The sequence below is a fragment of the Oncorhynchus kisutch genome, unplaced genomic scaffold, assembly GCF_002021735.2.
Source record: "Oncorhynchus kisutch isolate 150728-3 unplaced genomic scaffold, Okis_V2 Okis07a-Okis12b_hom, whole genome shotgun sequence".
In the NCBI taxonomy this organism is placed as follows: Eukaryota; Metazoa; Chordata; class Actinopteri; order Salmoniformes; family Salmonidae; genus Oncorhynchus; species Oncorhynchus kisutch.
The window spans coordinates 5860120-5878045 of record NW_022261984.1 but is presented as its reverse complement, the minus strand read 5'-3'; the positions used below and the strand labels follow the sequence as shown (position 1 = coordinate 5878045).

Here is a 17926-nt window from a genome sequence, read left to right as displayed (position 1 = left end):
TTACCAGTACAGCATACATGGTCTATAGTGACCCATTATATTACCAGTACAGCATACATGGTCTACTGACCCATTATATTACCAGTACAGCATACATGGTCTATAGTGACCCATTATATTACCATTACAGCATACATGGTCTATACTGACCCATTATATTACCAGTACAGCATACATGGTCTATAGTGAGCCATTATATTACCAGTACAGCATACATGGTCTATACTGACCCATTATATTACCAGTACAGCATACATGGTCTATAGTGACCCATTATATTACCAGTACAGCATACATGGTCTATAGTGACCCATTATATTACCAGTACAGCATACATGGTCTATACTGACCCATTATATTACCAGTACAGCATACATGGTCTATAGTGACCCATTATATTACCAGTACAGCATACATGGTCTATACTGACCCATTATATTACCAGTACAGCATACATGGTCTATACTGACCCATTATATTACCAATACAGCATACATGGTCTACTGACCCATTATATTACCAGTACAGCATACATGGTCTATACTGACCCATTATATTACCAGTACAGCATACATGGTCTATAGTGACCCATTATATTACCAGTACAGCATACATGGTCTATACTGACCCATTATATTACCAGTACAGCATACATGGTCTACTGACCCATTATATTACCAGTACAGCATACATGGTCTACTGACCCATTATATTACCAATACAGCATACATGGTCTATACTGACCCATTATATTACCAGTACAGCATACATGGTCTACTGACCCATTATATTACCAATACAGCATACATGGTCTATAGTGACCCATTATATTACCAGTACAGCATACATGGTCTATACTGACCCATTATATTACCAGTACAGCATACATGGTCTATACTGACCCATTATATTACCAGTACAGCATACATGGTCTATACTGACCCATTATATTACCAGTACAGCATACATGGTCTATACTGACCCATTATATTACCAGTACAGCATACATGGTCTACTGACCCATTATATTACCAGTACAGCATACATGGTCTATACTGACCCATTATATTACCAGTACAGCATACATGGTCTATAGTGACCCATTATATTACCAGTACAGCATACATGGTCTATAGTGACCCATTATATTACCAGTACAGCATACATGGTCTACTGACCCATTATATTACCAATACAGCATACATGGTCTATAGTGACCCATTATATTACCAGTACAGCATACATGGTCTATAGTGACCCATTATATTACCAATACAGCATACATGGTCTATAGTGACCCATTATATTACCAGTACAGCATACATGGTCTATAGTGACCCATTATATTACCAGTACAGCATACATGGTCTACTGACCCATTATATTACCAATACAGCATACATGGTCTATAGTGACCCATTATATTACCAGTACAGCATACATGGTCTATAGTGACCCATTATATTACCAGTACAGCATACATGGTCTATAGTGACCCATTATATTACCAGTACAGCATACATGGTCTATACTGACCCATTATATTACCAGTACAGCATACATGGTCTACTGACCCATTATATTACCAGTACAGCATACATGGTCTATAGTGACCCATTATATTACCAGTACAGCATACATGGTCTATACTGACCCATTATATTACCAGTACAGCATACATGGTCTACTGACCCATTATATTACCAATACAGCATACATGGTCTATAGTGACCCATTATATTACCAGTACAGCATACATGGTCTATACTGACCCATTATATTACCAGTACAGCATACATGGTCTATACTGACCTATTATATTACCAGTACAGCATACATGGTCTACTGACCCATTATATTACCAGTACAGCATACATGGTCTATAGTGACCCATTATATTACCAGTACAGCATACATGGTCTATAGTGACCCATTATATTACCAGTACAGCATACATGGTCTACTGACCCATTATATTACCAGTACAGCATACATGGTCTATACTGACCCATTATATTACCAGTACAGCATACATGGTCTATAGTGACCCATTATATTACCAGTACAGCATACATGGTCTATAGTGACCCATTATATTACCAGTACAGCATACATGGTCTATAGTGACCCATTATATTACCAGTACAGCATACATGGTCTATACTGACCCATTATATTACCAATACAGCATACATGGTCTATACTGACCCATTATATTACCAGTACAGCATACATGGTCTATACTGACCCATTATATTACCAGTACAGCATACATGGTCTATACTGACCCATTATATTACCAGTACAGCATACATGGTCTACTGACCCATTATATTACCAGTACAGCATACATGGTCTATAGTGACCCATTATATTACCAGTACAGCATACATGGTCTATAGTGACCCATTATATTACCAGTACAGCATACATGGTCTATAGTGACCCATTATATTACCAGTACAGCATACATGGTCTACTGACCCATTATATTACCAGTACAGCATACATGGTCTATAGTGACCCATTATATTACCAGTACAGCATACATGGTCTATAGTGACCCATTATATTACCAGTACAGCATACATGGTCTATAGTGACCCATTATATTACCAGTACAGCATACATGGTCTATAGTGACCCATTATATTACCAGTACAGCATACATGGTCTATAGTGACCCATTATATTACCAGTACAGCATACATGGTCTATAGTGACCCATTATATTACCAGTACAGCATACATGGTCTATAGTGACCCATTATATTACCAGTACAGCATACATGGTCTATAGTGACCCATTATATTACCAGTACAGCATACATGGTCTATACTGACCCATTATATTACCAGTACAGCATACATGGTCTATAGTGACCCATTATATTACCAGTACAGCATACATGGTCTATAGTGACCCATTATATTACCAGTACAGCATACATGGTCTATAGTGACCCATTATATTACCAGTACAGCATACATGGTCTATAGTGACCCATTATATTACCAGTACAGCATACATGGTCTATAGTGACCCATTATATTACCAGTACAGCATACATGGTCTATACTGACCCATTATATTACCAGTACAGCATACATGGTCTATAGTGACCCATTATATTACCAGTACAGCATACATGGTCTATACTGACCCATTATATTACCAGTACAGCATACATGGTCTATAGTGACCCATTATATTACCAGTACAGCATACATGGTCTATACTGACCCATTATATTACCAGTACAGCATACATGGTCTATAGTGACCCATTATATTACCAGTACAGCATACATGGTCTATAGTGACCCATTATATTACCAGTACAGCATACATGGTCTATAGTGACCCATTATATTACCAGTACAGCATACATGGTCTATAGTGACCCATTATATTACCAGTACAGCATACATGGTCTATAGTGACCCATTATATTACCAGTACAGCATACATGGTCTATACTGACCCATTATATTACCAGTACAGCATACATGGTCTATAGTGACCCATTATATTACCAGTACAGCATACATGGTCTATAGTGACCCATTATATTACCAGTACAGCATACATGGTCTATAGTGACCCATTATATTACCAGTACAGCATACATGGTCTATAGTGACCCATTATATTACCAGTACAGCATACATGGTCTATAGTGACCCATTATATTACCAGTACAGCATACATGGTCTATACTGACCCATTATATTACCAGTACAGCATACATGGTCTATAGTGACCCATTATATTACCAGTACAGCATACATGGTCTATAGTGACCCATTATATTACCAGTACAGCATACATGGTCTATAGTGACCCATTATATTACCAGTACAGCATACATGGTCTATAGTGACCCATTATATTACCAGTACAGCATACATGGTCTATAGTGACCCATTATATTACCAGTACAGCATACATGGTCTATAGTGACCCATTATATTACCAGTACAGCATACATGGTCTATAGTGACCCATTATATTACCAGTACAGCATACATGGTCTACTGACCCATTATATTACCAGTACAGCATACATGGTCTATACTGACCCATTATATTACCAGTACAGCATACATGGTCTATAGTGACCCATTATATTACCAGTACAGCATACATGGTCTATAGTGACCCATTATATTACCAGTACAGCATACATGGTCTATAGTGACCCATTATATTACCAGTACAGCATACATGGTCTACTGACCCATTATATTACCAGTACAGCATACATGGTCTATACTGACCCATTATATTACCAGTACAGCATACATGGTCTATAGTGACCCATTATATTACCAGTACAGCATACATGGTCTATAGTGACCCATTATATTACCAGTACAGCATACATGGTCTATAGTGACCCATTATATTACCAGTACAGCATACATGGTCTATAGTGACCCATTATATTACCAGTACAGCATACATGGTCTATACTGACCCATTATATTACCAGTACAGCATACATGGTCTATAGTGACCCATTATATTACCAGTACAGCATACATGGTCTATACTGACCCATTATATTACCAGTACAGCATACATGGTCTATGGTGACCCATTATATTACCAGTACAGCATACATGGTCTATAGTGACCCATTATATTACCAGTACAGCATACATGGTCTATACTGACCCATTATATTACCAGTACAGCATACATGGTCTATACTGACCCATTATATTACCAGTACAGCATACATGGTCTATACTGACCCATTATATTACCAGTACAGCATACATGGTCTATACTGACCCATTATATTACCAGTACAGCATACATGGTCTATAGTGACCCATTATATTACCAGTACAGCATACATGGTCTATAGTGACCCATTATATTACCAATACAGCATACATGGTCTATACTGACCCATTATATTACCAGTACAGCATACATGGTCTATAGTGACCCATTATATTACCAGTACAGCATACATGGTCTATACTGACCCATTATATTACCAGTACAGCATACATGGTCTATAGTGACCCATTATATTACCAGTACAGCATACATGGTCTATACTGACCCATTATATTACCAATACAGCATACATGGTCTATAGTGACCCATTATATTACCAATACAGCATACATGGTCTATACTGACCCATTATATTACCAATACAGCATACATGGTCTATAGTGACCCATTATATTACCAGTACAGCATACATGGTCTATACTGACCCATTATATTACCAGTACAGCATACATGGTCTATAGTGACCCATTATATTACCAGTACAGCATACATGGTCTATACTGACCCATTATATTACCAGTACAGCATACATGGTCTATAGTGACCCATTATATTACCAGTACAGCATACATGGTCTATACTGACCCATTATATTACCAGTACAGCATACATGGTCTATAGTGACCCATTATATTACCAGTACAGCATACATGGTCTATAGTGATGTTGTACTGTTAAATAATAAGCTGTTACGTGTCTTTGCTAATACATCAGGAGTTCTATTACTTAAGCTGCTTCGCCAGTCCACTTAAATTCATAACAGTTTCTGATCATATAATGTTGGGATTTCATTACGAAATAAAACATCATCTAGTCACATTGGATATCCAAATGAGAATTTTAGGCTGTAAATGTCGCCGGCTGGGTTTTGAACCAGGGTCATATGTGCAAGAACAGACTGTGTTAGCCCACCATGCTAAAATAAGGGTCAATGTACCTATGTTTTTTTCCCCCCAATCACTTTGCCAAATTTTCACAAGAATGAGCTTAACACAAAAATGTAAAACAGATCATCAAAATGTCTCATGTGTCTTCTCACACATCCAGTGCTTATTCATTGTGCATGGTACGTCGTTCCAACTCTTTAGTGGGTCTGATGCCATCTTTGAGAGATGAGCGCAGTCTTCACCCTGATTTGCATCGTTTGGTTCCCCATTCCTCCAATACCTATAACAAAACAGATGGCAAAAAGTAGTCAAAAAAGCAATAAAACAGGCTACAGCACAGATAGTCAGACGGTAAAAAGTCACCTGGAACAACACCACAGATAGTCAGACGGTAAAAAGTCACATGGAACAACACAGGGAAACAGAAGGTAAAAAGACATCCAACACACATGACATTTACATTTGAGTCATTTAGCAGACGCTCTTACCCAGAGAGACTTACAGTTAGTGAATTCATCTTCAGATAGCTAAGTGGGACAACCACATCTCAGTCATAGTAAGTACATTTTTCCTCAGTAAAGTAGCTATCAGCAAAGTCAGAGCTAGTAAGGTAAGAGCTAGTAAGGTAAGAGCTAGTAAGGTAAGGTAAGAGCTAGTAAGGTAAGGTAAGAGCTAGTAAAGTAAGAGCTAGTAAGGTAAGGTAAGAGCTAGTAAGGTAAGGTAAGAGCTAGTAAGGTTAGGTAAGAGCTAGTAAGGTAAGGTAAGAGCTAGTAAGGTAAGGTAAGAGCCAGTAAGGTAAGAGCTAGTAAGGTTAGGTAAGAGCTAGTAAGGTAAGGTAAGAGCTAGTAAGGTAAGAGCTAGTAAGGTAAGAGCTAGTAAGGTAAGGTAAGAGCTAGTAAGGTAAGGTAAGAGCTAGTAAGGTAAGAGCTAGTAAGGTTAGGTAAGAGCTAGTAAGGTAGGGTAAGAGCTAGAAAGGTTAGGTAAGAGCTAGTAAGGTTAGGTAAGAGCTAGTAAGGTTAGGTAAGAGCTAGTAAAGTTAGGTAAGAGCTAGTAAGGTTAGGTAAGAGCTAGTAAGGGTGGAAAAAGTCAAGTGTGAGTGTTAGTTCATGAAAGGCTTCTGGGTGGGTGTGGTGTGGTGGTGGGGGGGTATGTGGGATGATTTAAGCTACTTTCTGAAGATGTCGGCTTTCAGATGTTTTTTGGAAGATTGTTGTCCTAGCTTCAGGAGGAAGAGATTGGACTGGGCTTCCGTAAAAGGTGGGAGGGCCAAGAGACCAGAGGTGGGAGAACTGAGTGCCCGGGTTGGGAGAGAGTTGGTCAGAGACCGCACGCTCAAGTGTTTTGGACAGAACATTTTTAAAAGGATACCGGTCTGTAGTTTTTGATGTCAGAGGAGTCGAGTGTTGGTTTCTTGAGGAGCGGAGCGGATCGGGCCATTTTCAGGTCAAGAGGGGACGCATTCAGGGATGAGTTGATGAGGAAAGAGAGAAGGTCTCCAGAGATGGTCTGGAGGAGGGGATGGGGTCAGGTTGTCGGGTGGGAGATACATTTTCCTCCTTTTTCACTCAGCTGCCCACAGCCCTGTTCTGTAAGCTCGCAATGAGTCACAGCCACGGGGCAGGAGGGGAGGGCCGAGCCGGCCAGGGAGGAAAGGGGACAGTGTGAGTCATATGATGTGGAAAGGGAGGAGAGTAGGGTCAAAAAGGGAGAATCGGGAGACAGGAGGGAGAAGGGTTTAGCAGAAGGGAGAGATGATAGGATAGAAGAGGAGAGAGTAGTGGGAGAGAGAGAGAGAGAAGATTGTGACGGCGCATGGCCATCTAGATAGGTGCTGAGTGGTTAGGGTTGGAGGAAAGGGAGACAGAAAAGGAAAAAAAGTAGTGATCAGAGACCTGGAGGGGGTTGCAGTGAGATTAGGAGGTGAACAGAGACCTGGAGGGTTGCAGTGAGATTAGGAGGTGAACAGAGACCTGGAGGGTTGCAGTGAGATTAGGAGGAGAACAGAGACCTGGAAGGGGTTGCAGTGAGATTAGTAGGAGAACAGAGACCTGGAGGGTTGCACTGAGATTAGTAGGAGAACAGAGACCTGGAGGGTTGCAGTGAGATTAGTAGGAGAACAGAGACCTGGAGGGTTGCAGTGAGATTAGGAGGAGAACAGAGACCTGGAGGGTTGCAGTGAGATTAGGAGGAGAACAGAGACCTGGAGGGTTGCAGTGAGATTAGTAGGAGAACAGAGACCTGGAGGGTTGCAGTGAGATTAGGAGGAGAACAGAGACCTGGAGGGTTGCAGTGAGATTAGGAGGAGAACAGAGACCTGGAGGGTTGCAGTGAGATTAGGAGGAGAACAGAGACCTGGAGGGTTGCAGTGAGATTAGGAGGAGAACAGAGACCTGGAGGGTTGCAGTGAGATTAGGAGGATAACAGAGACCTGGAGGGTTGCAGTGAGATTAGGAGGAGAACAGAGACCTGGAGGGTTGCAGTGAGATTAGGAGGTGAACAGAGACCTGGAGGGTTGCAGTGAGATTAGGAGGAGAACAGAGACCTGGAGGGTTGCAGTGAGATTAGGAGGAGAACAGAGACCTGGAGGGTTGCAGTGAGATTAGGAGGATAACAGAGACCTGGAGGGTTGCAGTGAGATTAGGAGGAGAACAGAGACCTGGAGGGTTGCAGTGAGATTAGGAGGTGAACAGAGACCTGGAGGGTTGCAGTGAGATTAGGAGGGGAACAGAGACCTGGAGGGTTGCAGTGAGATTAGGAGGTGAACAGAGACCTGGAGGGTTGCAGTGAGATTAGTAGGAGAACAGAGACCTGGAGGGTTGCAGTGAGATTAGTAGGAGAACAGAGACCTGGAGGGTTGCAGTGAGATTAGGAGGGGAACAGAGACCTGGAGGGTTGCAGTGAGATTAGGAGGTGAACAGAGACCTGGAGGGTTGCAGTGAGATTAGTAGGAGAACAGAGACCTGGAGGGTTGCAGTGAGATTAGTAGGAGAACAGAGACCTGGAGGGTTGCAGTGAGATTAGGAGGAGAACAGAGACCTGGAGGGTTGCAGTGAGATTAGGAGGAGAACAGAGACCTGGAGGGTTGCAGTGAGATTAGGAGGCGAACAGCCTCTAGTAAAGATGAGGTCAAGCGTATTGCCTGCCTTGTGAGTGGGAGGGGACTGGGGAAAGATGAGGTCAAGCGTATTGCCTGCCTTGTGAGTGGGAAGGGACTGGGGAAAGGTGAGGTCAAAAGAGGCAAGGAGGGAAAATTAATCGGAAATGAAGGAAAGAAATTCATCAAAGGCCAACGTCAGGAGGTGTAAGTCACCAAATACGAAGAGCGGTGACCCATTGTCAGTAAATTAGCTTTAAGGTGTCAAGCTCATTGAGTAACTCTCTAAGAGCACCTGGTGGGCGATAGATAACAACAATGTTAAACTCAAGTGGACAATTGACAGTGACAACATGAAACTGAAATGAGGAGATGGACAGGTGAGAGAGGGAGACAAGAGAACATCTCCACTTAGGAGAACTGAGTAGTCCTGTGCCATCACCACGACGACCAGATGCTCTCGAACTATGAGAGAACACGTAGTCAGATGAAGAGAGAGCAGCTGGAGTAGCAGTGTTCTCTAGGGGTGATCCTTGTCTCTGTCAGGGCCAAAAGGTCAAGGGACTGAGAAGCAGCATAGGCTGAGATGAACTCTGCGTACTTGACCGCAGATCGGAAAACCAGGAATTCCACATGGGTTGTGCGTGCAGGGTACACTACATTAGAAGGGCTGTAGTGGAAGGGTGGGGAGTGTCTGTAAAGCCTACAGGGAGAGCAGTGAACAGGTATAGAACACACTAATAGTCGCCAAATCTACAAAAGAGCAAAATGAGTTCATCAGAAAGGAGCTGGGTAAGACACTCAAGTGAGAGAGTGGTGTGGAGCCTTCCTTGAACAACTCGGCAGGACAACTCGGCAGGACAACTCGGCAGAACAACTCGGCAGAACCGCCTTTGTTTCGACGACCATCTTAGTTTTGGCAACAAGACCACCACTGACATGACAGCTGCCGCTGAGGAAACAGGGGAGACTGAAGTACTAACACTAAATGCTAATTGCCTTTCAAAGGTGAAGAACACACCTCCCGGTGCTCATTTCTGATTGCCTAGGAGAGGAGAAATGGCCCTGCCCCTTAATCCTGGTTGATGTGTCAACAATCATCTGGAAGTTATGAGCAGTCAGCAGTTCACGCACCAAGTAGACTACTGGGAAGACAGGCAGCACTTAAAGTAGATGGCCCTAACTATAGAAGCACATAGAAACAGACAGTAAAAAGTCATCCAATACCAACACAGATAATCAGATGGTAAAAACGGAATTTGTTAGGAATTAGACTGTAAAATATCATCCAGAACAGGTCCACTCACGTAGTGACAGGAGCTGATGATTGGTCTAATGTGCCATCGTTAATCCACTCCCAAACCCCCTCTGTATTGGTGTCATGGAAACCAAGATAGATTTCCAGGCATCCACTCCATTCATGGATAAATTCCTATTGTTTTGTCACAAAGAAAAGGTCTTGAATCACATACAAACATGCTTTTCTGTCAGGATTATTCACGTTTTATTGTGGAGGGGGGGCTTGCAAACATTGGTTAAAGATAGCGACATGATAAAGTGAAAAACAAACAGGAGTTGAAATAGAAACAAAATGTTGAAACTATCAAAAATATAATTGACTAACTCCCTCTCACCTGTTCCTCTCTGCTGTTAATGATCACCAGGTGTGCTCCTCGTCCCAGACAGTCCTGTCTGCTCTCTGTCCAGGATTTCTTCTCAGTAGAGAGGTAGTACAAACTGGACTTAAACTTCTTCCATCCTTGGGGACAGGAGCGTAGAGGTTATTTCATGACAAACCCATGATAGCGATCACATTTGTCTACACCAGGGACAAAATAGCACCTTATTCCCTGCGTAGTGCACTATTTTCCACCAGGACCCAAATGGCATGGTGGTTTAGAAACAACAGCGTCCTTGGTGACTTTCAGTGGGAATGGAAGCTTGTCCTTTCAGTTCCCCAAAATGTTTTGACCTAGATTCAATCAGATCAAGTGTTAAGGCGACAGCAGACTGCTGCATAGCGGATGTTTTGGTGGTGTTGGAGGTTGAACTGTGTTAGATCCGTGAGTGGCTGCTCTTGCGATCAATGTCACGAAGCCACACACTTGTGTTAGAAGTTCAGAACGAGAAAGTGTAGACTATATAGAAATGACGCTCAAATGGAAAAATCATTCAAATAAATCATGTGGATTCTATCATCCTAATCATTCCTGGGTTCGAAAGTGTAAACAAAGCTGCATGGGATCTCTTAATGCAAATCTGTGTAGCCAATGGCAATGTCTGCATTAGGTACACTGAGTGTACAAAACATTAGGAGCACTTGCTCTTTCCATGACATAGACTGACCAAGTGAATCCAGGTGAAAGCTATGATCTCTTATTGATGTCACCTGTTAAATCCACTTCAATCCGTGTGGATGAAGGGGAGGAGACGGGTTAAAGATGTTTAAGCCTTGAGACATGGATTGTGTGTGTGTGCCATTCAGAGGGTGAATGGGCAAGACAAAAGATTTAAGTGCCTTTGAACGGGGTATGGTAGTAGGTGCCAGTTTTGAGTGTGTCAAGAACTGCAACGCTGCTGGGTTTTTCGCACTCAACAGCTTCCTGTGCGTATCAACTGTGCATTGTAGTCAGCATGGGCCAGCATCCATGTAGAATGCTTTTGACACCTTGTAGAGTCCATGCCCTGAGGAATTGAGGCTGTTCTCTGGGTTAAAGAGGATGCAAGTCAATGATAAGGAGGTGTTCCTAATATTTAGTACACTCAGTGTACAATGCCAGGAGCTGCTTGTGGATTTGACAGCTCTAACGCAGTTCCACCTCTGACACCATCAAAACAACTGCTATGTGGATGCCGGCTAAACCGGATCTGATTAAATACACCCCTTACTGAACATGAACTGATCTGCTCTAGTCTATTTGAAATATCCAAAACTCCAAAAATATGCTTTCATTGGTTGCTTTACTTGGTTGCTTTCCACAAAAAAACTTTTTTTTTAACAAAAAAAGTCTGACCCCTACTTACTGAGAAATTAACTCTCACATCAAAAGGTTGTTTTTAATTCATCAACACAGCTGCATCCTGTTTAATTTCCAAATACTGGGAAGACACACATGACAAACCAGATGCCTACTCAGCAGCCTGGTTTCAACTGATAAGCGTCCACAGCCAGCTTCCTTCTCAGAAGCCTGGTATCAACTGATAAGTGACCAGAGCCATCTAAGTACGCAAAAATCTGTCTTTGCTGACAGATCTACTTGTTTTTGCCAACTCTTTGAATAATCTACATCAAGGGTTCTTTAACTTTTTCAGCTCAAGATCCAAATTAGAAATTGGCCTTACTCCCGTGACCTAAATTGTCCTCCAATGACCCAAATTATGAAGAAACAGTGTGTAGACGTACTCATAACTTGCAAACCACCTCCCACATGCTCAGGGCCCACTTTCGGTCCCGAGCCATAGTTTAAGAAACTCTTGTCTACATGCAGAGTATCGCACAATTGATCATCTAACTAATGAGATGATCAGATTTATCTTGTATCCGTTACATGTCCGTTTAGGTTAAAAATCCATTGTGTTGGATGGGAACAGCATATGTTAAAAATGAAATAACACTTATTTCGAGGTAATCCAATGGATTACATTAAATGACTTGTATTGTAATCCGTCCAACCCCGATCTGTAAAAATACAGTAAATCAAGCGCACCTAAAATATATATTTTTCAGAAAACAATTAGGCTACTATTTGGATCAAGCCAGGCCCCCAGTGTCCGGTTTGGAGCATGAAGTCAAGTGCTCTGTTGGTCGCCCACTGCATAGCAAACTAGCGGTGCCCAAAAAAGCCTAAATCCATTACGATCGCTAGAACGGACCCATTTTTTAAAGATACTGTTTTGGGCTCAACAATTTGTTTACTAAGATCAAGTTTGATCCCCTATGTGAATTATTTTAAAATTCTCTACAAATCGGGATATTTAATTAAATAGTGATAAATTCTGATCACTATATTGTCGTCACACAGGACCACGTCCTGACACAGACCAATCACGGGCCGGCAGGCTTAGCGGAGGCTCACGCCCTCATGTACGTGCTCTCAGGCAGGATGAAAACGACTACATCGACCATGATGCTTTGCTAGTGACGGCTGCTTTCAACATGATCCTTAGCGATTTTCTGGGTAACATTCAGTCCCATTCAGCAATATGGCACGCTTCAAATTAAAATACTTCCGGAATCATTCGGCATCGGCACTTATCCATAAGAAATAAGTGGACGACGTCAGCGTTATCACTATGTACTGGTCTTAATGTCTATGGATCTAGCAGATCTGGCGTACAGTGAAACAGTCAATTGATCTAGCACAGTGGTTCCCAAACTTTTTATAGTCCCGTACCCCTTCAAACATTCAACCTCCAGCTGTACCCCCTCTAGCACCAGGGTCAGCACACTCTCAAATGTTGTTTTTTGCCATCATTGTAAGCCTGCCACACACACTATACGATACATTTATTAAACATAAGAATGAGTGTGAGTTTTTGTCACAACCTGGCTCGTGGGAAGTGACAACGAGCTCTTATAGGACCAGGGCACAAATAATAATATAATAATAATAATCGTTTTGCTCTTTATTTAGCCATCTTACATATAAAACCTTATTTGTTCATCAAAAATGGTGAATAACTCACCACAGGTTAATGAGAAGGGTATGCTTGAAAGGATGCACTTAACTCTGCAATGTTGGGTTGTATTAGAGAGAGTCTCAGTCTTAAATACTTTTCCACACACAGTCTGTATTTGGTTTTCATGCTAGCGAGGGCCAAGAATCCACTCTCACATAGGTACATGGTTGCAAAGGGCATTCCTGTCTTAACAGCACTGTTTGCCAAGGCAGGATACTCTGAGCGCAGCCCTATCCCAAAAATCTGGCAGTGGCTTTTAATTAAATTCTATTTTCACAGAACTGCTTGTTGCAATTTCAATGAGGCTCTCTTGTTCAGATATCGGTAAGTGGACTGGAAGCAGGGCATGAAAGGGGTAACGTATCCAGTTGCTTGTGTCGTCCTTTTCGGAAAAGTACCTCCGTAATTGCACACCCAGCTCACTCAGGTGCGTCGCTATATCACATTTGACATTGTCCATAAGCTTTAGTTCATTTGCACACAAAAAAAATCATACAATGATGGGAAAGACCTGTGTGTTGTCCTTGTTAATGCAGACAGAAAATAGCCCCAGCTTCTTAATCATAGCCTCAATTTTGTCCCGCACATTGAATATAGTTGCGGAGAGTTCCTGTAATTCTAGATTTAGATCATTCAGGCGAGAAAAAACATCACCCAGATAGGCCAGTCGTGTGAGAAACTCGTCATCATGCAAGCGTACCTCCGACAGCATTGCGTGTTCCCCAGTTTGGGAATACCTAATCTAGCAGATCTGGAGTACCACAAAACAGTCAAGTCATTTTCCAATTTCTTACCACAGCTCTGTTTGTTTAGCTCTTCCTTCAAGTGGTCTCTCTCTTCAGTCAGGTTGTTGTAACTGGTCTGTAACTGGTCTCTCTCTTTAGTCAGGGTGTTATAACTTGTCTGTAGCTGGTATTTCTCTTTAGTCAGGGTGTTACTACTGGTCTGTAACTGGTCTCTCTCTTTAGTCAGGGTGTTACTACTGGTCTGTAACTGGTCTCTCTCTTTAGTCAGGGTGTTATAACTGGTCTGTAGCAGGTCTTTCTCTTTAGTCAGGGTGTTAGAACTTGTCTGTAACTGGTTTTTCTCTTTAGTCAGGGTGTTGTATCTGGTCTGTAGCTGGTCTCTCTCTTTAGTCAGGGTGTTGTATCTGGTCTGTAACTGGTCTCTCTCTCTAGTCAGGGTGTTGTAACTGTTCTGTAGCGGGTCTCTCTCTTTAGTCAGGTTGTTGTATCTGCTCTGTAGCTGGTCTCTCTCTTTAGTCAGGGTGTTGTAACTGGTCTGTAGCTGGTCTCTATCTTTAGTCAGGGTGGTGTAACTGGTCTGTAACTGGTTTCTCTCTTTAGTCAGGGTGCTGTAACTGGTCTTTAACTGGTTTCTCTCTTTAGTTGGGGTGGTGTAACTGGTCTTTAGCTGGTCTCTCTCTTTAGTCAGGTTGTTCAAACTGGACGTCTGGAATCTCTCTGCAGAGCAGTAATGACCAATGACTCGGGTATCTGTCAAAATAAAAACATATAGATTTTTATTTTTTTAACAATTTTATTAAACAAAATTAGGCCACACAAGTGGATATAGTATACACATGTGCTTACATCACTGAGGACAAAACAGTAATTTCCCCGTTGTAAAATCCTTTGTTGTACCAATCCATCATTATAAATCTCCTTTGAACATCTAAGTATTAAACTACTGATGATGAAGAATGTAAACTCAGCAAAAAAAGAAACGTCCTCTCACTGTCAACTGCGTTTATTTTCAGCAAACTTAAAATATCTGTAAATATTTGTATGAAAATAAAAATATTCAACAACTGAGACATAAACTGAACAAGTTCCACAGACATGTGATAAACAGAAATTGAATAATGTGTCCCTGAACAAAGGGGGGTCAAAATTAACAGTCTGTATCTGGTGTGGCCACCAGCTGCATTAAGTACTGCAGTGCATCTCCTCATGGACTGCACCAGATTTGCCAGATAGCCCTCACCCTCCAATCCAACAGGTCCCAGATTTGCTCAATGGGATTGCGATCCGGGCTCTTCGCTGGCCATGGCAGAACACTGACATTCCTGTCTTGCAGGAAATCACGCACAGAACGAGCAGTATGGCTGGTGTCATTGTCATGCTGGAGGGTCATGTCAGGATGAGCCTGCAGGAAGGGTACCACATGAGGGAGGAGGATGTCTTCCCTGTAACGCACAGCGTTGAGATTGCCTGCAATAACAACAAGCTCAGTTCAATGATGCTGTGACACACCGCCCCAGACCATGACGAACCCTCCACCTCCAAATCGATCCCGCTCCAGAGTACAGGCCTTGGTGTAAACGCTCATTCCTTCGACGATAAACGCGAATCCGACCATCACACCTGGTGAGACAAAACCGCGACTCGTCAGTGAAGAGGACTTTTTGCCAGTCCTGTCTGGTCCAGCGACGGTGGGTTTGTGCCCATAGGCGACGTTGTTGCCGGTGATGTCTGGTGAGGGCCTGCCTTACAACAGGCCTACAAGCCCTCAGTCCAGCCTCTCTCAGCCTATTGCGGGGACAGTCTGAGCACTGATGGAGGGATTGTGCATTCCTGGTGCAACTCGGGCAGTTGTTGTTGCCATCCTGTACCTGTCCCGCATGTGTAATGTTCGGATGTACCGATCCTGTGCAGGTGTTGTTACACGTGATCGGCCACTGCGAGGACAATCAGCTGTCCATCCTGTCTCCCTGTAGCTCTGTCTTAGGTGTCTCACAGTACGGACATTGCAATTTATTGCCCTGGCCACATCTGCAGTCCTCATGCCTCCTTGCTGCATGCCTGAGGCACGTTCACGCAGATGAGCAGGGACCCTGGGCATCTTTCTGGTGTTTTTCAGAGTCAGTAGAAAGGCCTCTTTAGTGTCCTAAGTTTTCATAAACGTGACCTTAATTGCCTACCGTCTGTAAGCTGTTAGTGTCTTAACAACCGTTCCATTAATTGTTTATGGTTCATTGAACAAGCATGGGGAACAGTGTTTAAACACTTTACAATGAAGATCTGTGAAGTCATTTGGATTTTTACAAATTTTCTTTGAAAGACGGGGTCCTGAAAAAGGGATGTTTCTTTTTTTACTGAGTTTATTACTGAAAACATAATAAACGTATAAACTTACAGTAGACAGACAGGCCTATGATCCCAGCCAATAGGAGGACACACAGCAGCCCCAGACACACTGCAGCAACTCCGGATGGTCTCTTCCACCACTGAAAGTTAGCTGAATCTCAAGGTATTATAAACTCTCTCGGGTAATGTTACATTTTTTTATATCATCCAGAATTGTGAGGGGACTAATAGGTACTCGTCTGAGAAAGTGGTTTGTGTGTGTGTGTGTGTGTGTGTGTGTGTGTGTGTGTGTGTGTGTGTGTGTGTGTGTGTGTGTGTGTGTGTGTGTGTGTGTGTGTGTGTGTGTGTGTGTGTGTGTGTGTGTGTGTGTGTGTGTGTGTCTGTACTTGCATTGATACCTGAAAATGTAACACCGATGTAATCCTTTTTTCTGGGCTTGTTGGCATATGTGTCTTTGTCAATATCCATGGTCTGCATTGTTGGATTCTCCACCTGTGTTTGTATAGATTGTCTCTTACATTTTTACACTCAAAATGTGTATCTGTGCCTTATGTATCGTTATTTGAAGTACTGGAGGTGAGCTTGACGTAGTTGATTTACCACAGAGGAAACAATGGGATAGTCCCAAACGTACAAACTCAATTAGTGATTACTCTGCTTAGGTCAAATATTAATATTTGAAACATAAAGTTGTATATATCTAAACCCCCCCCACACAGACAGTACATAACAGTAGCATGTATTAATCAGGTGAAATGAGGAAGAAAATCTTACCACGGTCTTTGAGAGTTGAAAAGAAATGCGTCCAAATATATTACATTGGTGTGTAAATATGTCCAACGTAACCAGATGTACTGAGTGAGCACGAAATGTAAGATTGGAGTTGTGTGTTTTTTTTTTGTCCAAACCACTGCACATTTTGTGTCAACATCAGCATATCCTTTACCTTATTTGGCCAAACAATTATGAACTAATACACCACTGGACGATAGGTTCAGATACAAGGTATCATGTGGTTAATTTGGGCTTATCCAGAAAGTGTGTGAGTGGTTGGAAACAGGCAGTATGAGGAACTAAAGTTCACAGTCAACTGAAAGTTCAAGTTACAGAATGCTGCACAGAAATGTGGGGTCATTTGGACTGTTAAAAAAACACCAGGACACTTAACAATGCTCAATCACTACATTGTGTTATGCTTGTCTTAACAACAAACCAATGTAGACCATAATAAGATTTATTTTCTTAATTTCATCTGTTATGATTGTGTCATATTTTATGCATTGTCTGATTCGTATGTAATGTGTTAGAAGCTCTGGGGCGATCAAAATACATACAGGACAACTGGTTTAGAGATATGGAAT

The 17926-nt window shown here is 42.1% G+C and overlaps 1 protein-coding gene across 1 annotated transcript; it reads right to left on the bottom strand.

Annotated features, from left to right (window-relative positions):
* Positions 1 to 5373: 5373 nt before the first annotated feature.
* LOC116360098 (C-type lectin domain family 4 member K-like) lies at positions 5374 to 17524 on the bottom strand. The gene is made up of 7 exons (XM_031814674.1): positions 17340 to 17524; positions 16964 to 17057; positions 16615 to 16716; positions 14271 to 14972; positions 10431 to 10555; positions 10104 to 10228; positions 5374 to 5982 (listed from the first exon to the last, which is right to left on the bottom strand). Exons 1-7 carry the CDS (start codon positions 17481 to 17483, stop codon positions 5829 to 5831), a joined length of 1446 nt encoding a protein of 481 aa, XP_031670534.1. The 5' UTR covers positions 17484 to 17524; the 3' UTR covers positions 5374 to 5828.
* Positions 17525 to 17926: the final 402 nt, after the last annotated feature.